Raw genomic sequence first — 23,019 nt, 5'->3', positions numbered from 1 at the left:
TAAGGCGCCTCTTGAACTTGCCACGCACATCTCAAAGCCTTGCCGTCTCTTTGTTCCCCCTCCCATCGACACCCGCCTTGTACGCACAACTACCTTTTCAATGATGTTATTCCTTTATTCCATTCTATCCATTAGTTTAATTATCAATGACATTCTGCAAATTTTTATTTGGAAATAACAGCCAAATGCCTTTTAGGCAGCTTACAGGGTATTATGTAGATTAGATGAACAGGTGTAAAAAACTAATTGTCATTAACAAGATAACTCACTTTAACTGTGAGGTCCATGCACGATCAGTGGCAGTGATGAGGGAAGTTGGGAGGATGGCGGAAGCCTGAGGATTTTTCTTGAACTTGCCATGCACATCCCAATGCTGTCCCTTAGTCTCCCCACCACAACCCCTCCTTTTTGTACACTTATGGCAATGACTTTTCCACTTTGGAATTCCCATAATAATATTTACGTGTTTCACTTAACAAATAATATGAACAGCAGCCATGGTTAATGTTTACTCACTAATTCAGTGCCCAATCCAAAAAATTACCCACTTCGTTTTTTGCACTAGAGATAAAAAAATTTAGTATTAATTTAACTTCAAGAAGTAGAAATTCACCGACACTGCCCGCAATCGCCATCTCTCTTTTTTCCTGCCACTTTGCCTCCACTCTGATATCTATTGTACCACCATTCAAGGGATTCTCATAAAAGAAAATTTAATGCACCAAGTTAACAAGTGACTTTGTTCACAGCTGCACTAGCAGGTGAAATTTCAAAAACCAAAAGAGCATATTGGCTGTGAAAGGATCATTTGACTAGATATTCTAAACTGTATCTCCTGATTTCTAGTCAAGTATCCTATGAATTACACTGACAAGCCATTCTCATCCACCGTGAAAAATCACCAATTTTTAAATGCCAGCAATAGTATGGCTGGGGGTGATATTCAGGGGCTGACTGGTGACCCAAGGGCCTCAAAGGCAACATGATAAAAGGGCCCCAATGCTTAAGTCCCAACTTCCTTTACAAAAAGTGAAAGGACAGATTTAGTTGAGCATGAATATTTCTTGCTTGCAACAATGCTCAGAGAGAGCAGCACAGCGGTAGCAGACCAACAGAGTGGCAGTGCATTGTGGTCTCTGTTTCTCATTCAAAGTTTTAAATTGCTTAAACCATGGAGCTATTGACCCTTTATAACTAAGAGCTGCTTCTGGGAGAATCAAATTTCAAGATTTTTCATTTTGAAAACTTGAAAATTTTGCACTCAATCATAATTATTGTGGCAGCTAAATATTTCATCATTAATCTTTACACCAAAAAATAAATCTTAGTTTAGATATTTTACTTAAAAGAGCGAAAAATTTATACATTTTTGATGTTGGTGAGAAGCAGAATTGGGTTATAATGGGTTAAAACTAAACTAAAAAGGGAGAGGGGCCCCCATTCCTGATGTATCCTCATAATTACAATGAAAGAGCATTATTGAGTGCAAGAAAAATGATAGTTGGGCCGTAACCACTTCGAACGTCTTGCAAATTCTTTCATTTTTCGTTCATGTTCTTGCAGAGTCCAAGGAAAATAGAGGATGCTGAAAGAGCTCAGTGCTACCCAAGGGTGTCTGGAGCCTTGAGCTCTAAAGCCCCTTAAGGCAGGGGGCCCCAGCAGGGATTCTCATCTACCCCTGGTGATAATGACAGTTCTAAGAATACCTGGAGATACCTCAAGAACTTGCCAAGCATATTTCTTCCTGTCGTCCCTTTCTTCTCTCTCCCCCCTTCCTATGCTACTACCTCCACCACTGCCAAATATGAGATTCCCATAAAAAATATTCATCACAGTCTTCTATTGCAATAATAATTAGAATTTTATTTAAAAGGAGAAATTAACTAGTTGCTAATGGAATTTTGGCTAATTAAGGAAAGTGAGTGTAGAAGAAACCCAAAAATGGTATTAGTCTACTCTTGACAAATAGAACTAAGAAGACCTATAACTACATCCAATGGACCTAACTGGGTACAACGTCACACTAAGCCCATAGAGCCATGCCTGGGATGCCTTTAATGATTTCACAATCTAAACTTTTTAAGAAATCTTTTGATCCTCCATCCCTGCTTCCCATGACCCAAGAAGCACTTTATTACAACATTCTCTCATTTTCACCAACCTCAGAAAAACTTTATCTAATTCAGTGTCTTTTTTTTAAGGATTGTGCATTACAGTTACAGATAATGAAAGTTCTTATTCTAGGTATGTAATTTCATCAAATATCTTTAATCGCCAGAGTGTTGTAGTCACTTGTTTCCATTTTTATGGATGATTATTGTGACATTCTTTTGTGCCTTGATTTTTTATTTAAAAATGTATGTATTAAGGAAACCAACAAGCATCAGTTATTTTGAGATGAGCAAAATTTCAATGAGGAAAATTAGTTAGAATATCAAATTAAATATATAAAGTCAATTTATAAAATATACAACCACATTACATCACGTGTACATGGTATTTTTTGCTAATGATGCAGATTTTATGGCAATAACTAAAAGAAATAAACAATGAAAACAATAAGTTAATTGAGGATTAAAAATTCTAATGTTTTGTAATTAACCTTTGCATTAGTGTGGGATTGATTTTTCCATTACTACACACTCATAAAACATAGCAGTTCTTCTAATACAAATGTGACATCATCCTTTTGGCGTAGCTGCACACTTCTACATGAGCTGATCAAAACGCAAATAAGGGGCCCTATTAACTTTCCGAGAATGCAAGCCAGTTCATAACCCACATCACCATCCTTTTCAGGAAGTAACTCCGATATTGACTTCTGGCACATCTGAAATAAGAGAAAAATAATAAATTACATACCAGTACATTTTAGAATATCAAAACAAAAATAGCATAACAAATATGTATCTTGTTATTGATTATAGTCACCTTTTTAGCTCTTAGCAACATGTAAACTATGGATATCCATTCTGTATCCAATTTTGAATTATCCATCTAATTTTGATGTATTTTTATTAACTCCATGACATTGTAAAAACGAATTCCCAAAAGTTTATTGTGAGAGAGCTTAGACTAATTTCTAATTTAAATAACCGTATATTCTGGTGAGCGAGACTACTGGATGTAAAAGACAACCTCCAATTTTTCTAGGTAAAATAAAGATTTTGGGCTATGCTTAATGTACCAGTATTAAATCATTATTCCTTGAACAGCACTGCCTTTGCTGCTTTTATACACTAACTGCGTAAGGTAGACACAGATTTTTTTTAGCCCCCCCCCCACCCCACCCCCCCATTGTATGCAGCGACCAAAGCTCCCATAGTCCACCAGAAAAGTTTGAAAACTTGCACTCTGAGATCTAACTTGCCACATGAGAAGACCTCTGACTTTTAAGAAATTTTCCGGGGTAAAAAAAGCCATCTTATATGCCAGAATATGCAGTAATTATTCTTAAATATCTCATAACAACAAAATCACCTATCTACATTCATTAGTAATGGGATTATTACTACAATATCGCAATACATAGTTGTTTCATAGTCATCAGTGCCCCTTTCAAATTTCTATAATTTGACTCACTCAGTTTCTCATCTCAGTTTTCCTCATAAATGATCTACAAAAATTGAAAAATTCATCATAATTTTTTATAGCCTTTCTTGGTTCTTGCATACTCTTTCGTCAGCTTTATGTAAACTATCTTGGTACACAGACATACTGACCCATTATCCTTAAACTCAATCACCATTCTTTCTGCTCTTAACAAAAGGATTAGGAGGCACCCTTTTTCCCAACTGCTCTCGAGGCCCACCCACTCTCCTAGCCAATCGCAGAAGAGTGGCAGGTGAAAGTGTGTAGGAGGTCGCAGTCTCTCTCCGAATTTCGTGCCGTGAACATCGCTCTCCAGCTCGCAGTGTTGCCAAACTTAATCCGTGGAGATCGCACTCGTACTGCCTCACGTACAGTTATTTCCACGGACTGGCAATGCTGGTCGGCAGGATGGATGGATTTGCATTATGAACAATCTCATGTGAGATTTGAGGGAATGGGGCCAAATCTCAGGATACATATCTCATTAAGAGGGGAGGGTCTAAAAATTGCCAAAATTACCTCACCTAATTAGTGGACGATGATGATCTTACTAGATCATAATGATCATTTATCTCCATACATTTGAAGATATTATGCCCTTTTTTTTAGCTGAGAAATTTCTGCATAATGGCTATCTATCGGCACTCAAATTCAAAGATTCCTGTTTGATTGGGAGGATAAGTAATTTTTTCTGCCAAGGATTCTCATAGAAATTACTCTAACTTTACAAAACTATTCAGAAAAACATTTCCCTAGGGAATTCCAACCACGCATTCTGGGAGAATAAAATGTCAAGTGTCTAGAATTATGTTAAAAATTACAAACATCGTAAAAGATCCCCAAGAAAACATTGGGAAACTGCTATATACCAGCCTCCTAATTTGATATTGTTGCATCCTAGGAATGAAGCATGATACATTCCCTTATCCCTACTTAAAACGAGAGTAAAAGTGTTTCTGAGATATAGTATTAGGAGTACCTCCTTAAAATTATCCATCAAAATGTATTCCCCTCAACCTATAACAAACCCTACCCACTAAGTTTTTCTTGCTTTGGCCCAGAAGCTGTCCACCATTTTTATTAAAATATAGCAAAAAACATTATAGATCACTGCCAAACCTTGATTCCTTTTTCTTACCTTTAATTTAATCCTACAGTGTTCAGAAGGCAGGGAGTTGCACGCAATATAAGCATCCAAAGACATCTTGTTGAGCGGTTTTTCTACAGTTGTTTTACACTGAAAGCAATAGTACATAGGTAGCTGATTGCTAGTGCTGGGAAGATGTGATTTACTAAGGCGATCATTTCCACAGAATTTACAAGCAGGCCAGGTATAAGCAGTTTCCTCGTCCACACCAACAACATTTCCTATGATCAGAAAAAAATGGTGTAGAGCATGGTTAGAAGTGTACAGCATGGTTATCAAAAGAACAATTAAAATCAACCACCTAGGTAATATAAAAAAAATCTTCAAAGAGATTTCTCTCAGGCCTGAGTCACCTGCTCTAACTACCAGTGATTTTTAGTTTTTTTAGATTGTTGAAGTACTCCTTGGTCCCAAGTTACGCATCCAAATGAAGTGTTATTGAATTTGAAGATGAAAAAAGGAACATCTTCAGCACTCTAATCAATACCAATGGAATCCCCTTTTTGTTACTTTGATATGGCCTTTCACTCTACTTCCAAACAGTCAGACCTTCAACTCTTTGAATGTCTTCATACGATTCCTTATCTTCTCGATCCAAATATCCATTATCATCCATAAAGGCTCTTACAATTAGCTTTTCACTTAATGAACATCTTCATAAAATTCATACATGTATTTGGAAATCTTTCCAATTATGGCATCTATCCTTTTTACAGGATCCAGATGAGAGTTCTACATTCCCCTGCTATCATTAGGGCTGATCAGCTTCCAAAATTAAGTGAATGTAAAAGGTTATAGTTGGTCGGAATACCTTGAGATATAGTGGCTACTCGCCAAAAAAGTGACAATATATTCAAGTAATGAGGGGTTGCAGCATGTAGCAGAGTGGATGAGATCAGCCAGTTTAGAGTAGGTCAGTGTTCAGCATTGCACCGCACTTCAGCAGGTATGGTAAGAGTCATTTAGGGGAGTCAAATTAGGGGTGGCCAACCAGCTACCCACATGCCGTACACATTTTTCCCACCAGCATAATTCAACACATTTTTAAAAATATTATTATTTTACAATGGCTATAGCAGTAAAAGCAATGAATTAAATATGCATTACTTGCACATTCATTCATTCAAAAAGCAACTGTACATGATTTCATGAGTGGCCAGCTGAGTAATAATACATTTTCAAAGTGCTCCACAAGTTCATTTGGTTGGCCACCCATGCTCTAAATGATGTTGTATTAACCCGTCAGCGCCCAAAGTTTTTTTTTTATTCACAAATATTTCACTTTTAAAAATATGATACATATGACCTTAACACAATGAACAATTCAAACTGACTGAATAATAGAGGAAACCTTCTACTAAGTATGTGCACCAAAATGTAGGCTACAATACGCATATTAAATGCATTGCAGGAGTATTGGCTCTGCACTGCACTGGGTGCCATATGGCAACAGTGGGCGTTGACGGGTTAACAGTCCTCAGGGACCTTGTGAGCACACTGGGTGTCTTACAAGAGTTGCATGGAAGGGGAGGGGGTGACTGTACGGAGTGAATTCAGAAAAATTTTCTTGTCTAATATCCTGAACAGTAACAGTAAACTGACTGCAGAATTACATAGACAAGTAACTGGAGTTTCCAAATCAAGTTGTTTCCCCTCAGCCATAAAAAAGAAAACCTTATCATTTCAATGCTCTTCATTCTTCACCACCTTAAAATCTGATGTTACAAAGGAAAAGAATAAATTCAAAAATATACTAATGCTTTTTTTAACTTATGATTCATGAAACAGTAAGTGGCTATGATGATGGGAGCAATAATAATGCCACTTATGATTAGAGATGCTCCCAAGTACGAACAACATATATTTAGACAAAACACCCATGTCCAGACAGGACTAGAAACCCATGACCTTCAGTTTGGCAGGCAAGGACTTACTTAGCCCCACCACAGCAATGATTGAATAAACAAGTGACTAAATGGTAAAAGCATATAAAACTCTAGTTTTTACAATCCCCTGCTTACCTACAACAGAGACAACATCACCAGGCATTGAGTTGTGCTGCAATGGAGGGACACGAGGAAGAGGGGAAGAATGAATGAAAGCCAAGACTTCAGCATGGGCTGCCATCCAAGAAGGTGGAGATGCTTGAGCTCCATCAGCATGGACATGGCTGAATTTATCACAGATTAGTTCACCTGAAACCAATCCAGTTTGAAATAAACCCGATTAATATGTCACATGTGACTTGCATCCATTTCTAAAACTAGCACAAGGTGTAGCCAAGGCAGCACCAAATCAGGCAACTAAGAATATTCAAGGATTATCATATGAATCATATATCAGTTTCAAATAATTTTTCAAAATTAAACATCCATAAATGATTGGAAGAACACTGCACAATTGAGAGCAATAAGAACTTTCCATTTATGGCCAAACATGATATGCTGATGAGACATTAAGTGAGAGGATCTTTAGAGAAATTATGCAATAAGTTTAACAGACATGGAATTTTCATGGAGGTCCATCTACAAAGCATAGTTATTAAAATGATATCATACTGCAACTGCAGAAAAATGTGCTCAAGCCAAATTCGAATATTTCAAGTTAGAGCACTATTAACAGTTTCTGGGTCCACTTCAAGAAGTGAGTAATATCCATGGTTTAATAATTTTAGTAGTGTCCAAAAATATTTTCTGGTTAATGAAATGGCATTTTCGAAACTATCTGCATCTTCAGTTCAAAGCTGGAGCCAATCAAAGTTAGCATATTGTATTTACTTGGAAAAAAGCTTATAGAGCCATCAAAAACTCAAGTCACGTATGACCTTCTTTCTAAATAATTCCTACTTTGTTAATGTGTAACAAACATAAAAAGGAAATAAGAAAATTTCCTTACATACACCCAAAAATAAAGTGAGCAGTCACCTATGAATTATTTGTGATACGCAGAATAATCTCCCTTTCCATAGATAAATTTCTTACTTACCTAAAGCAAATTGATATGTTTGCACTCATTCACATAGATAAAAAGGTAGAGGAATATTATACTTAAATGCAAAATACTTGCCACCGAAATACTCAGCATCCTGAAGACAAAGCACAGGTACTGAAGCAGAAGAGAAAGGATGAAAAGGCATGGTAGCCAAGAAGGGGGACACATAGCATGTTGGCCTTATGGATACTGGCAACCAAAGGGGAGGAATTTCATCTTTGCAGTTCAAGGCACAAAGAGAGGGGTCTGTCACAAAAAGACGGCATGGGCTATCTTGGCCCGATGCCTGGGAAAAAAGAACTTTCACCAAAACTGTGACTCTGTTCCCATCATTTGCCTTGGTTGTACTCTCCTGAAATGAATGAATAAAAAGTAACTTAACCACGAGTGCCTACCATCAAATAGAAATCAATGAATAATGTGCAGGCAATTGACATCCATATTAGATTGATTGACATGACTAAAAATTCAACCATGACTTCAGTAACCTGCATGCACAAAATATTTTAGTCTTAACGAAGCATTTGGGAATATATCGGCATCACAACCTGTGAAATGAATACTATAAATAAATGGTGCAATAGAAATGGTATGTGTATTTTAAATAAATAATGATGGACAAAATGAGCGATCCTAACCTGCTCAAACCATAATTACCTAATCAGTGGCGGATACAGATGGGGGCACGTGACCCCCCCCCCCCCCCCTCTTGCGGGTCCACCCGAACATAGCAAAACCACAATTGTAACTTTTTTATACTATAAGATGGCATTGAATTTTACATGTGTATAATCACTTAAAATGTTCTTATACTCTGCCTGTGACTTGATCATTTTTTATTACGATAAAAGTAAAGACAACTCAAAATATATTTTGCACCCCCCACTTGAGTTTTTTCTCTATCTCCTACTGCCTACATATTAATAAGAAAGCATACACTGTAATAATCAGCTTCGTTAACAGCCACCAGAAGCTTTATAGCTACTAATTTCACTAACTAAATGAAACACTTTTAGTATCCCAAGGCACATGGCAATAATTTTATATTTCCATTTTTATAATCTGTAAGTAGTGCCCAATAGCTAGGAGAAATTCTCTGGCAAAATTTTGTCCATTCATTTACTGAGCTGTATAGACTATGAATTCTCACCTTTCCTTTCCATTCTTGAAGTACATCATAGAGATTCTGAACCAATGGCTGAGACCATGAGGAAATTCTGATTACATCACCATTTAATCTCTCGAGAGATCCACCTTTCTGATAGGCAAACGTGTACACAAATAGCTGTCCACTTTTGTATCTTTCATCACAGCCACCATCCATTCCTTCCTCCATTTCATTGGACTTTCTTTCTTTATGAATGGCATTTATCACAGTTGATATACCTCTCGGCCTATCGGTAAAGAAGAGGAAATCCTCTGATTATATTTAAATTTCAGATAATGGGTGAGGTTTAAGAACTTATAATTACTAATCGCATCACTCACTGATTAACACAATGCCAACTATTCAAATTGATGCTCGTTGAGAAAATGATAAGGCAAAACACAAAATGGACATGCATAACAGTGATGTTGGCAATGGGAATAACCAAAAATGGGGTAAAAATGTGGCCTGATTTGGATACAAACCTAGAATTAGCTTACAATCTATGACATCTTATCTTAGGTGTAATCTTATGAGTAATCTAGGGTGGATATTTTTCAAAAATAAATGTACCAGCAACATGCATTATCCAACCTAGCAATAAGCGGCTAATGACGATGCTAGTTGGAATAGAACTTCAGGGGTATAGACTGTAAATCTGATTTAATGCAGACAGGGTACATGTATTCATAAATTTACTTTGGTTGACAAACTATTTTTAAACTTATTAGTTTATGATGATTGTTATAAGAACCAAGCCTCATTCCCTGTTTATACGTATGTATCTATGAAATTAAATATATACATACATTAAGATATATCACTCAATAATCAATTTCATTCATACGTTTCTCAATTGTCTAATATTTGCTGATACCCAAGTTATTTGAACGTCATGGCTGGTCGCAGGATGAAAGTATTAAGAATATTCCTGATTTATTATAATGTATATTTTGATTTGAAAGTTTGTAGCCACCATCTAGTCTACCAAGTTTTGTGTAAGATACAGTAATTTATCCTTGTCCATTTGACACAATCACATAAAAACTCATCCACTACAGCAGGACATAATAGCAATAAATCAAGTTGCCAATGATAATGTAACTTACTAACAACAAAACTGGATTCCAAGAACTAAAAAATGCAAAACTAAGATTACATACTCATTATGCAGGAAAGAGTAGAGGTTCAAAATATCCTTAGCTAAAAAAAAGTAAAGAGTTGATTTTACGCATTGGGCAGCATCCCAATACAAGCTTATTGACACTTCTTTTGACCTCCTTTTTTTAATAGTCCTTTTCTTTATAACAAATTTGTATACATAATCATTATGATAGGAACCATCTTTTAAATTACTTGACAGAAACTCCACAAGACCAAAAAACATATTTTGACAGATTTATCTACGAAAGGCTTTTAAAAATATATAAAATTTGACATTTCTTTTTTTTAATTTTACATAGACTACCATCCCCTGGAACTGCTTTGAAATTTTTTCATCAAAGCAATAGTTATCCACGTTCAGGCCTCCAGGTGATCGCAACAAACCACTTTTTTGGTATACAGGGTCGCCAACTTCGGGTGCCTCGTGGGACCCTTTCCAGGGGTCAGATTAGGTCAAAGGAGGTCAAAAAACATGTAGTGGAACATAGCACAAAACAAAACACCTCCCCTAAACTTCTTAATCCTTCCATTATTTTGAACCCCTCAAAAAAAGTTCATTAGAGGTGTGGAACTGGAGGAAATCATCATTAGTGGAGTATTTGGGAAGACTATCTAGGAAAGTGAAAGGTCGAAAATTAAATTAATCGTTAATCAAATGACAGATACATGAGGATCTATCCTGGCATCAAGTGTGAATTTTTTTTTTTTTTAAGATGAAAATTATGTCATATGCCACTTAGGAATGAGGCCTGTTAAGATGAGTACTTACATGGTTGCTACATCTGTTGCTCTCAAAATTAGGGCAACTGGGTAAAAAAATAAAAACTAGTGGAGACTGAATCCTGTTCTCTCATACATAATGCTACATATTTTTTATTCACATTATGGCTACTTAGCAACAATTTTAAATAATTTTGCGTCACTGAGGAAAGCACAATTGAGCTTAACTATCCATTCCAATGTAGGAAAAAGAACAAAAGCATAATTGAATGAGGTAAACAATTATTTACGACCATACACTCACATAAATTTTACCCAACTTACAGCACTAACATATAGTTATTCATATTTTACCTTGGATTCTGCGTAATGCTTTATTTGTAACTTTTCTGCCTATTCTGTTGAATAACTAGTTCATTAGAGGTGGGGAACTGGAGGAAAACATCATTAGTGGAGTATTTGGGGAGACTGGCTAGGAAAATTATAGGTCGGTAATTAAATTAATCGTTAATCAAATGACAGATACTTGAGGATCTACAATATTTGCCATCGTGTTTAGCTTAACCATTTAAAATTGTTTTGACCTAAGTCAATTCAGACCTAATATTGGGGAAAAAGCACTAAATGAGGACACAGGGACCCTTGTATTCACCTCCATTTCCATTTTACATTCAAATCAATACAGCCATCAAAATGATAAATTAATTAATCTTTCATACCTGTTTCCCTCAGACCTTTTCAAAATTCGGAGACCATTGATGCAAAATATAGCTCCCTCACAGAGTAATGGCCCAACATATGTGATACCCCACCAAGGTCCTTCACTGAGTTCACTTCGGGGATCAGGCTGATTCAGGGATAAAATTTCAGGTTGAGATTCAAATTCAACCTCACAAAATTCTCCTGATGCATCCTGGAGTAAAGCAGACCACCTCTTGGTTGAACTTTGTGCCAAAGAGAGAGACCTTTTCATTCCTGATGATGACTGCTGAGCACCTCTAAATACAAAATAATTCATAAATATATACCATTAAAAACCACTATATTAACTTAATTGTTCATGTGAAAGACCAAACACCAGCAAGAAATTATTGAAATCATTTCAACCAAATAACAGAAATTCACCAAACATTCATTATCAGAGACATAATTTAAGTTAATCTTCAGGAAAAATCACAAGGAGGATCACTGTTTTGTAGAGTCAACTAATACTTTCATTATCGTTTCAGATTAGGAAGTGTAGAATATTTGCAATCCACACTACAATAAATTATCTAATCTTTGTTTTATAACTTTGACCACCTCAGTATTCTTCACTATTTGTCACTGAAGTTTGAAGAACCCCAAAATTCCCTCTCAAAAAATTGAAATATTGAAGATACACTTTAAAGATATTATTTTAGACTATATGAAGTGTGGAAATGCTAACTTATGCCTAACAAGTATTTTTTACGCCCGTTATTGTTGATTGTTATGCCCACTACTATTAATTATAAGATTTTTTTATTGAGCTCAGAGTAATAATTTAATAACCTTCCAAACAGGGCTACTAAAAAACCCGTAGCTATCAAATGGATGCTGAAGGGTTCCATCTGAATTTCAGGATAAAAGAATTACCAGCTCCAAGTAACGTATCATGCATGAAATTACTGTATGTGTCTGAATATAGTCCCCCATTTTTTTTCAAAAATGCCCATGATAAAAGTTAAGGGGGGGACTATATTAAAACCCATTTTTTTTCCCGAAACCCAAGCCAAAAATTTAGGGGGGTGGACTATATTAGGAGGAATACGGTAATGGTTATTTCATAGATGTATTTCAATTAATGCTGACAATAATTTTTTCCAGTTCCATTTCCACTAAAAGATTCCACCAAATTTAAATGCAATACATAATACAAAGAATGATTTACCTGTAACAGAAGACTCTTTGCACCATTGCAATCAGAGATGTGTCACACACTGCACTGCCCTCCCTCTGTGAATGGGCTGCAACAACTTGTGAAATTGTTCCCTGCATTTTCTGTTCACTCTCATATTGCTTGCTACCCTCAAAATCAATATTAGGTAACTGAGTCAAAAGCAATGGAGGTTCTATCATGCCTTCCTTCTCTTTTTCACTAGAGTCCAACACTAAGCATGACATGACTTTGCTCAAGAATTCAAGGCCACCAAATTCTAACCTGAATGGGCACTCCCTGTCCTCTTGTATGCATTGCTGACCTAAAATAAATTACTTTTATTTAGAAAGAACTATTTAAAAGTTAGGAGCAGAAATTTAAAAAATCAGTGAAAACTGAATCAATGTTGACAGATCATAAATGTAAGGCTTTTTTCTAGCATAAGACCCATAAAGCAGCAAATCATATCTCAAATATGACCTTTAAATAATTACACATAATAATCAGAACATTTAGTGCATAAGAAAATATAGTGTTTTCAACATTTTATGCAAAGTTAAAAATGTCAAGTTTCCATTCCGAAACTTATTACACTGTTCCTACCCTCAACACAATGGCAAGTGAATGTCTCAGTTACAATTTTCTTCTCTAAAACCTTCACTGGATGCTGAACTCCAAGAGAGGGTATAGTTTTAATCAAATTAGCACCAATCAGAAGGGTTGTATTCTTGTTTATCAGCAAACTTTGCCTGAAATATAAACAAATAGAATAAATTCAAGTACCGTGTAACACAAAATCAATTCATAGTCCACAGTCTAGGGTATAACATATGAAAATTCCATCTAAACTGAAAGAATGTTACGGTCTCTTTATTTAAAAGTTTATTCATAAATGACACAGATAAGAAATTATTTTTAATTTTTGAAAACTTTTTGACCCAAATTGCATAATACAGAGGTTAAGGAGGTATTTTACATGAACGAATCGTGAAAATTTATCAATGGCTATGCCAGTTTGCATGATTTATCATGAGATGATATTTTATTCAGCACCTATAAGTAAAAATGAAAACATGCATAAAACCTTAACAATCATTTTCACTAGAGACAGTACATTCTTAAGAGTAAGATGACAGGGAAAAAATCATTCTCCAACCACTAGAAGATATTGCAGATATCCAAAAACCACTACCTCCCAATTTTAAATCCCACCTCTTCAGATTCACTTGAGAAAGCGACCAGCATCGGTCGGGAAACGTTGGGGCCACCCAAAATCTGACGCGGCGACATAGCCCAAAAGTTTTAATTACACAATTTTTCTTTAGTTCACAAACGTCACAACGAATTGCACTCATACACATGCAAGTTGAGGCATCCAATGAGATAAATGCAACTCTCATATGGACGGACGTTTATGGCTGGAGTTTTCCATTGCCAGTTTCATGACACTTCATTTAAACACCATATGATTAGCATGGCAGTAGGTGTCTCCAAATCAAACGTTTTATACTATTCTAATGTTTTTTATTATCCCAGAATTCAATAACCTCCTGAATTTTCCAGCGGCTAGTTTAAAGAGGCAGGTGCAAATGGTACTTGATGGAATCTTACACATCCATTTCAGGCCAGACTTTCACTGAATGTATTTCTACTGGAAAGATGGCATTCAACTAAACAGTATGAAAACAAATTTTTAGTGGTCTACGTTAAAAAAAGAGTATCATAGGTCTCTGAATGCATCCATCACCTTTGACTTTGGCAGTTGACTTGGGCAGAAAAGTCAAAAAACAAAATCGTCAAAATTGTTAGGCAAAATAACCTCTTGATGTAAGCAAAGGTTGAAAGGGTAAGGGGAGGTGACCAATTATGCTACATAAAGAAACTCAGCCTTATTTTATATTGGACGAATGGTTTAAGAAAACAGCATTAATAATGAAACAAAAGGCCAATGAAGGAGAAGGTTGCAAAAAGCCCATAAAAACAATCAGAAATATAACCAGACCAGTTGTGGTATCTATAGAAACCAGATGATGCTGCAGACAGTGGATCTGAGTGCTAGGACAACAAAGCTTCTAGCATGCAGTGGTTCTTAAAACTAACAGCTGGAAATGATTCAAGATATGAAAATTAATTTCTTACAGCCTTGTAAAATGTTTATCTAGAGCATAAATGGGAAACTTAACCATAATATCAGAAGATTAATGCAAGCTCAGCATTAACAGCAAAAATATATTTTTTCCCAAGAGTAAATTCAATTTGAGAGATGCTTATATTGCTGATTTATGACCAGAAAGAAATATTTCCATTGTATTTGGTATGACAAATGAGTAGATGCAAACTATTTTTATCAATATTCCACTAAACATGAGTTTTTTCCGCAGAAATTTTTTATAATTCATAAGCATGGAAAAAATAAACCTCTGAAAATAATACCATGGTGGATAGACATGAATGATGCATCCTGGCTTAATACTTCTTTCTCCAACAGATGAAGGTTCGAGTAAAAGGACTGCATTTTCCAAAACATGCTGTCCTTTGGATAACTTTGGTTTGGAGTCAACACAGCAATGGACCAAAATCTTTGATGCCTCCGTCCAGAGAGACATTACTTGCAGGACAAGATGTACATCAGAAGAGGAGCTTGATTTTCCCATTTGCTCGTGGTGCCACATTCTCTGCCATGACTGTTCCCGATTAAGAAGCCTTTGCAAACGCATTGCAAGACCACCCCTAAAATGAAATTAATAATAATAACAGGATTAGATTGCTGGAAAAATTGAATCAGTTAAGAGAAAAATCAAACTATACCTCCCAGAATCACAATATTTTCCACGAAAAAGAGCACATCAATGAGAAATGTCTCTTCAATGACTTCACTCATGATGTAAACAAAATTTCAAAACGCTTCATCCAAAAATATTTATGGATGCAGGTTAGGAACATGACTTACGGAGGGTGTTTTAAGGAAAGAGGAGAGAAATAGGAGAATTGTTTTGCTTCAGATTTCAGGGTAAGGAAAAATGTGGGAAGAAAGTCCTAAACATGTTGGGCTAAGGTAAGAAACTAATATTAAAAGCTTGGAAGGGAAGATGGACAAATAAGATTAGGGTAGCAAACTATAGGGTAAATACTCAATTTTTTTACTTTCTGCATGGATTGAACAGCAAAAATAAAAAAACAATATCAAAGAAGTATGTAACTTCTTTTCAATATATGTACATATGTAGATTACATAAATAGTTCTAGTACCACAAAAATGTGTTCACTCATAAAAATGACACTAATAACGCAATGATATTTCCATAAGGTAATTCTTCTAGTAATTACAGAGCAGCTATACAAACAGCTGGGGTGGGATTATAGCAACAAAATATGCTTTTCTTCTTGTCACCATTATCCCTTCACAGCTGAGAACTTATTTGACCATTGATTGCTGAGCAGATAAAATAGCTGTTCCCCTTTACAACCCACACACTTGCCCTGCTATACAATGGTGTCTCTTGAGTGTGAATCATCAGAAATACCCTTTATTTCATTAAGGGTGATGCAGCAGCTTTTTGTTCAGCGTTTTCCTTTCTGACCCAACAACCTTTTCCCCTCCTCTCATTCAACTCATATACCTATCATGGAAAACCTTTTGCCAATTGATGAAGCCATTTCATATTTTTTAACTAGCATGTAAATGCTATGAATCAATTCAGTAGCATTAGATGCTCTAAATCTAACTGCATACACTTTCTGGCCAAGGTCAAGGTGGAAATTCTCCACCGATATTCTAAATTCAGTCAGGTTTTCACCGCAAAGTGATCAGCATACATTTTTTAAATATATACATTGAGGACATCAGTTCATCAGTGATTTCTCAAGCACATGGAAGCTCATGTGTGTCTACGTTATGGCATTTAAAAACTTCAAATTAATGATTCTTTAAGTTCTCCAGGAACACACAGGGTGCATTCCGAAAGTAATGCAATTATTTTTTAAAATTAATTTATTGAGCATATTTACAGAATCACTTTAAATTCTTCAAAGTATGTACTGCCCTTGGGCTTTTACATATTTTTTCCAGTGACTCTGCCATGACCAGTGTGCACCCAGGAAGGAGGACCTCTCAAAAGGTCCTCGTAACAACTGATTGTGTCTCTTCTAAGGATGAAAAATGGGTTCATTTCAGGGGTGCCTCAATTTGAGGTAACACAAAGAAGTCTGCTGGGGCAACTTCAGGACTATAGGGGTTTGGGACAGCATTTGAACCTTGTGTTTTGCCAGGAACTCGCAGACTCATAGAGCGCTGTGGCATGGCGGTTTGTTGAGATGGATTTGCCAATAGCGGAGATGTCTTTTCTCGTCCTAATGACCTTTTTTTCGGAGTCATGTACATGTAATAAGCAGCATTAACTGTCAGTCATTGAGAAACAAATTCCTTAAAGATCACTCCTTTGCTGTCTAAAAAGACAATAAGCATTGATTTCATTTGTGATTTGTTCATTCTTGCAATTTTGGGGATTTACCTCTTCCCGGCCCTTCTTAAAGGCCTTTAACCACCTCAAAGCATGTGAGTAGGACAGAGCAGAGTCCCCGTAAGCCTTACGCCTACTTCAAGTTGTTTGATCCCACTCCGACCAATAGGAGCGGCAAAGGAAATTCAATTGCATTACATACTTTCGGAACACACCCTGTATATATTAAGGTCCTCTCAATATCATAACATTTGAAGTGTGTTAAGATGAGGCCATCATGAAATTTCATATTAATGTAAACCAAAGCATGAACATCACCTGTCATCAAATTAAACCGAGTTGATAATCATCATTGAAAAATAGCTAATGGAAAGAGAATAGACTTTTTTGCTCCAAAAAATGAGCTGATAGTGGAAAATAACTTGCTTTTTAGGCCTCTTCCTTTTCCCTCCAGATTCAGGATCCTCCACAGGAAAAACGGCTCTCTTGTTAGGTGTCTCCATTGAATGAGGGGGTAATGTTAAACATGGATTAAAAGTATCATCTCCAACTTCCTGAGCTTCATTTGCTGGTAAGGAAGGAGATCCAGACATAGTTATGATAGCAGATAAGGGTAATTCTTCATTTTCTAATCTGGCATCAACTTGAGAATCACCATTCTGAAATATGATACAATAATAAGCATACAATGAAATGAAAAATAACTGAAAGTATTTTCCGCATGAAATGTAGGTAAATGCTATACTACCTATGCATTCCACACCACCCAGTTTAACAGTAAAAATTTAACATTTTTTGCAGAAAATTAACACAACCTACATGTTCAACTGTTTTATGGCGGCATTATCAAAACCAAGTAATGAACCCTGCTCCATTGTAGGAAAACATACCTAGCAGTTATAATACATTGCTTCCCCTTCGGGAATCATTTCCATTTATAATTTTCTAAAATTTTATACTATATATATTTTTTATACTTTTATATATAAAATAAAATATGACGAAAAAATCAAGGTCTAGTCACTTAGGTGAAAAAGACATGAAACAGGTGTTCAACTAATCATTAAGTGGAAACAAAGGAAATCCCTTTCTCTCATACATTTCGAGGCTTTCAACAGAGGAAAATAATTAGTTTAAACATAAATCAAATATATAGTCAGGTTTGCCCTGAGCTAAAGACAATAACTTCAACCAGATTACTCTAACTACAAGCATGACACACATTATGAACTATTTTGGACTGATGTTGGACCATTTCATTGGCCATGAACTGCCAATAAAAGCCCATAATGACCCAATATTGTCTACCCCAAAAAACTCAACATGGGCTACCACATCATGTTTTTAATGGTTAATATTAGAATTCGTTAATATTTTATGCCCCAGCACACATATTTTCGTGATAGCCTTCCTACTTACATATACGAGGCCCACTTATTTGAGTCCAGGCACATCAATGTTTTCATACGACTATGTGCTATAATAAATATCAAGAGTCACAGAAGGGATATTGACTCCCCCCCAACATATACCATTGTGGGGGGGCTTGTCCCCCCCACAAAAAATCAAATATTGACAATTCAATGGTTCTCATACTGGGTGGCTACTAAGGAAGTCTTTTAGGCTCACCAACAATAAGTCTACTCATAAAATTGTTTCACCATTATGTACTGCGGGGCCAGAGCGACCCGAAAAATTCTTAGGACAAAGAGTGAAAGAAGAGCAGTTCTTCAAAAATTTTTTAGGGAATAAACGTCAATTAATTCTTTTTTAATACACATAAAATCACCTAATACCTTTTTCATGTTACGCGACTCGTCACTTCCTGAGATTTCCAAAATATCTTGTGAACAGCAAGACTCTACAAGAGAGGAAACCCTGGCTGATGGCAAGGCTGGGCATAACAATCCATCCATTACTGTGCTCACAGGCTTGATGTTCAACGAATTTAAATTCATATTTTCTAAAAATGGAGTCATGCCAGTGGGTTGAAAATTCCCTCCATCTTTCAAAGGTGTTATCATCTCAGCACTAGAACATGATAAACTGTTATCGAGCGAAAATTTGCTCTCTAGTCTGCACTTCACAAAACTACTGGGAGTATTGACAGCTCCCACAGATGCTCTATGTATTTTCTTCATAAACTTTCTTTCAATCACTGGTGAAAGAGGGACGTCATTCAAAGACCTTCTTCGTTTCCGTCTCATTATCACAGGGGAAGATGGCAAGGTAACATCTGCAGGTTGCAATGAATTATCATCTTTCGGAGAGCCAAATGAATCGTAAAGTTCCTGCTTGAAGGACTGTTTGCAGCTGTTTTCTCTTTCACACGTTTCGACATCCTCCATATATCTTGAATATAAAGGAGTAGCATGACCTGAGGAGTGGCTGATACATTCATCGAAATTTAATCGAGTCACTACTTTCTTTCTCTTATTTTTTGCTTTGCAGCTTTCTTCATCTGAAGACGAACTCCATAAAATTTCCACAGCACCGTCACATTCCGGAGTAAACTGCAGGGTAGTTCCAGGCTTAACTGAATCTTCCGATGTAAAACCATCCATACAGCTTTCCCAACCCTGTCCAATTAAATTTTATCCATAAACACAAAATGCTCGAGTGCAACATACATTACACCATAAGGTAATACCTGTATTTACCTTAAAAGCTGGATTGTGTTTTTTCATCCTGGGTATTAAAATCTTGCGGCACATACGAATTATATATTCATTACGCGAGGAGTTAGAGATATTTTGTGGCCAAATGTAGCTAATTTAACAATTAAATTAAAGTCAAAGCCAAATTTTATCATGACTTTCCTTCCAGAATGTCGTCAACCACACCACACATGATACTTGTTTTCTTCCATTGCCGCGCTTTGTTAACAGTTGACATACGAAATCTCCATCACAACAACATCACAGGTGGACTTCCGCGACGTAAACTTTAGAGCTACAGGAATTTATTATGAATCGCCTCTCAGGGCTCAAGAGGTGGCAACAGCATCATTTACTTATGCAGTGTAACTTTGTGTAGTTTTTTATCGGGATACGCTGTTATTTTTTCACTGAAAACGTAATGGAGATGTTGGTAAAGAAAGTTATTGTTTTTCTTTGGGGAGAATAATTTCATGATGTGATCAATGGTGAGTGATATTGAGAATGAAAATAATGTTGTAATCGACATCCCTCTCCTTTTCATAATAAATCAAAAGCGTCCTGTACTCCGTACCCTCCGTACCTCGCCCGAGTCTCGCTGGCCTAATTCGCCTATCTGCGTCGTTGACGCACTTCCCCTCCATCTCATTCCACTGCAAGCCCTCCCCCTTTTTCCTCCCAGCCACAATAACGTCGGTCCTTCGTAGAGGAGATTCACTGTACAAACCGCGCGTGAGAGGCACGAGTCGACTGCAGAGGAATTCCATCCAATTCACCATCATGGACAATCGAAGTTCTTGGTCGGTTTTTCGGATGTTATTCATTCTCATCATCGCATTATGGTATCTATTCGGATTTCCCATCGCCGCACAAGTATTCACCGTGGCTGCGGCAACTTTCTTCGCGACAGGCCGACGCTACAGGTGGTTCTATATCCTCTACAAGACGCTACCGCGAGATGTTCAGTGAGTACTCGCTGTTTCTGCTCTCGTAAGCTTTTGCGTTACAAATCTTAGACAAATACGGTGATTCTCGTCCTTCAGAATTATGCCTTTTACTATACCAAATCAAATTTCTGCCCGAGAGTGAGAATGAAATTCTCTTATCCATTGACCGGCTTCGGTCCAGTCAACGCCCCTAAAATGGTATATCTGAAGGAGCTGTTATATCTGTCAGGAAGATCCCGATAAGTGTTACGTATCGGGCTCAACTTGAAGTTATTTAATAATTTTATCATTGTTGTACGCTAAGTTGTAGTCTGAAATATTTTTTTCTGTGGGGGAGGGGAGGGGGTATTCATTCCACGGGGGTTGATTTGGAGGGACTACACCCAAGACCGTATTTCCCAAACATTCCACTCCCTCGCTCACTAGGGCCTTGGCTGTACTTACCTAAAACATAATAATTTCTCATGCGAAGTAAATTAATTAATTATTTACTTGATTAAGGCAGTATTGTTATCTCAGTCAGTCTTACTGATATCAGTATCCACTGGTTAATTGGTGTAAGGCCGTTGAATTTATTCATTCTCTAAGCTTAAGACGTTTAGTGAAGTTTATGGTCTGTCAATGTAAACATCGTGTAGATGCACATGTTCAAAAATATCCGCTCTACTTCGCGTTTTTATTTTTCTTTGTCCGTTAAGTGCGCCTTGTACTTCATGAATCGCGGTGCTTTTATGCTATTGCCAGGTACCCGAAGTCTGGGTCACCTACTTGACGTCTAGTCGCTGTAGTATACTTCAGTCTGTGGTGGCGTAATACTAACGCCTGATTTAAAGAGGGTCGAGGTTTGGGGAGAGGGGCGGCGACGAGAAAGGCGAGTTGGGCAGGGGATGATGTGGTTCACCATTGATGAATGAGGAAGAAGATACGGGCGTTTTCAAGTCATGGAACGGAAGGGCAGAACAAGTGACCATCTGTCTCGGGAGGGGGGTGTGTAACAAGGCCGGCTCCTCGATGGCCGCTGCATCCCAAGGGTTTTTAATTTCCGCCCCGAACCCGATTGTGTTCCGGAATACCTTCCAATGAACCTCATACAAAAAGCATTGTGCTTCATTTGTAAACACCCCTTCGGTGCTCCCCCCTGTCATTTGTTTTTAAACCGGAGGACTTCTCCCGGCTGAGTGCTATGTGAATGACGTAATGGCTGCATATCGAGAGCAGAAAAAGGAATTTCGTATTCGGAATCGTTTTTCCACCATTGCAGCTTGATTTTTATTTCGAGCACTCATATCGCTCTGGTTACGATTACATAGAGACAATAATGTAAAAAGGATGGCAAAACCATCAATAATTTTTCCCTGAGAAATACCTGTGTTGCAGTGCCAGTTTAAAAAATGCTCTGATATGTAGTTTGCATGTACTAGTGAGAAAAGTGTTTCAGTTTTTTAAAAAGTGCTTACTTACCTATTCCTTTATGAAATCTGATTTATCTTAGCGGTTTTATCTTCATTTTCGAAACTATCCTACCAGCTACGCGTGTAAGATAAACTTTTGATTGGAGTCAGCTTCCATGCTAACGTTTCGTCGTTGGAACGGGACATGCTTAGTTTAAAATGTAGATACCATTCAGGCGGTTCTGCATATATCTATCCTGCGGAAGATTGGAGGTGAAATCGGAGTTTCACTTCACGACTGCTGTAAAGGCTGTTTTTATATTACTAGCATATTTATTTATGGAAATCGCGAATAGTTTGGTAGATTTACACACCCGCCTACTCGTCGCATTTCGCCGTCGGAATCCGTCTTCGCCGGTACATTCCGATGCCTTAGTGCATCGCTCGAGGAGACGGATGGCAGTGCTCCTTAAAGATCTTTAAATATCCCCCGCCATCAATCGGTCAGTCCCTACGACTCACTGAAATGTATAGTGAATGCGAGCTTCTGTGGACACGGGTAGCATTATTCCTTGTCGTTAGCCCCTCAATCAAGGAAGCCTTCTATTCATAATGACACCGTCGTCATTGCTAAGTTTCAAATTGAAAATTCTGCGACGAAAAATTATGTTATTGTGCATCGAAAAAAGTGCTAATAGTTTCTTCCACTTCATTCGATGACTGATAGTTAAGGTCAATGTAAATTTTTTTGCTGTTCAATTTTCAATACTTATTTTTTTGCGTAGAAAAAAATTGCGTCATCGAACCTGCTCTAGGTGAAGCCAAAGAAAATTTGTTTATCCCTACTCATTAGCCTCTTCTGAATTATAAAAATTAGTTTTTAAATTTATTTATTGTACAGTTA

At 36.9% G+C, this 23,019-nt stretch overlaps 2 protein-coding genes across 2 annotated transcripts in view; one reads left to right on the top strand and one right to left on the bottom strand.

Annotated features, from left to right (window-relative positions):
* Positions 1 to 2,439: 2,439 nt before the first annotated feature.
* Positions 2,440 to 20,393, bottom strand: LOC124156274 (DNA repair-scaffolding protein-like). The gene is made up of 12 exons (XM_046530711.1): positions 19,781 to 20,393; positions 18,917 to 19,699; positions 17,547 to 17,779; positions 15,094 to 15,390; positions 13,264 to 13,409; positions 12,673 to 12,982; positions 11,480 to 11,758; positions 8,880 to 9,123; positions 7,805 to 8,081; positions 6,760 to 6,933; positions 4,730 to 4,959; positions 2,440 to 2,830 (listed from the first exon to the last, which is right to left on the bottom strand). The coding sequence occupies exons 1-12, from the start codon at positions 19,832 to 19,834 to the stop codon at positions 2,636 to 2,638; spliced, it is 3,222 nt and encodes a 1,073-aa protein (XP_046386667.1). The 5' UTR covers positions 19,835 to 20,393; the 3' UTR covers positions 2,440 to 2,635.
* An 82-nt stretch (positions 20,394 to 20,475) lies between these two features.
* Positions 20,476 to 23,019, top strand: part of LOC124156275 (long-chain fatty acid transport protein 1) — an 81,096-nt gene continuing 78,552 nt past the window's right edge. Inside the window, exon 1 of the mRNA XM_046530713.1 lies at positions 20,476 to 20,742. Coding sequence (XP_046386669.1) covers positions 20,558 to 20,742 — 185 coding nt within the window. The 5' untranslated portion in view covers positions 20,476 to 20,557. The remainder of the gene's footprint in view (positions 20,743 to 23,019) is intronic.

This window comes from Ischnura elegans, chromosome 3 (assembly GCF_921293095.1).
Source record: "Ischnura elegans chromosome 3, ioIscEleg1.1, whole genome shotgun sequence".
Taxonomy (NCBI): domain Eukaryota; kingdom Metazoa; phylum Arthropoda; class Insecta; order Odonata; family Coenagrionidae; genus Ischnura; species Ischnura elegans.
This window is presented reverse-complemented; position numbering and strand designations above follow the sequence as displayed.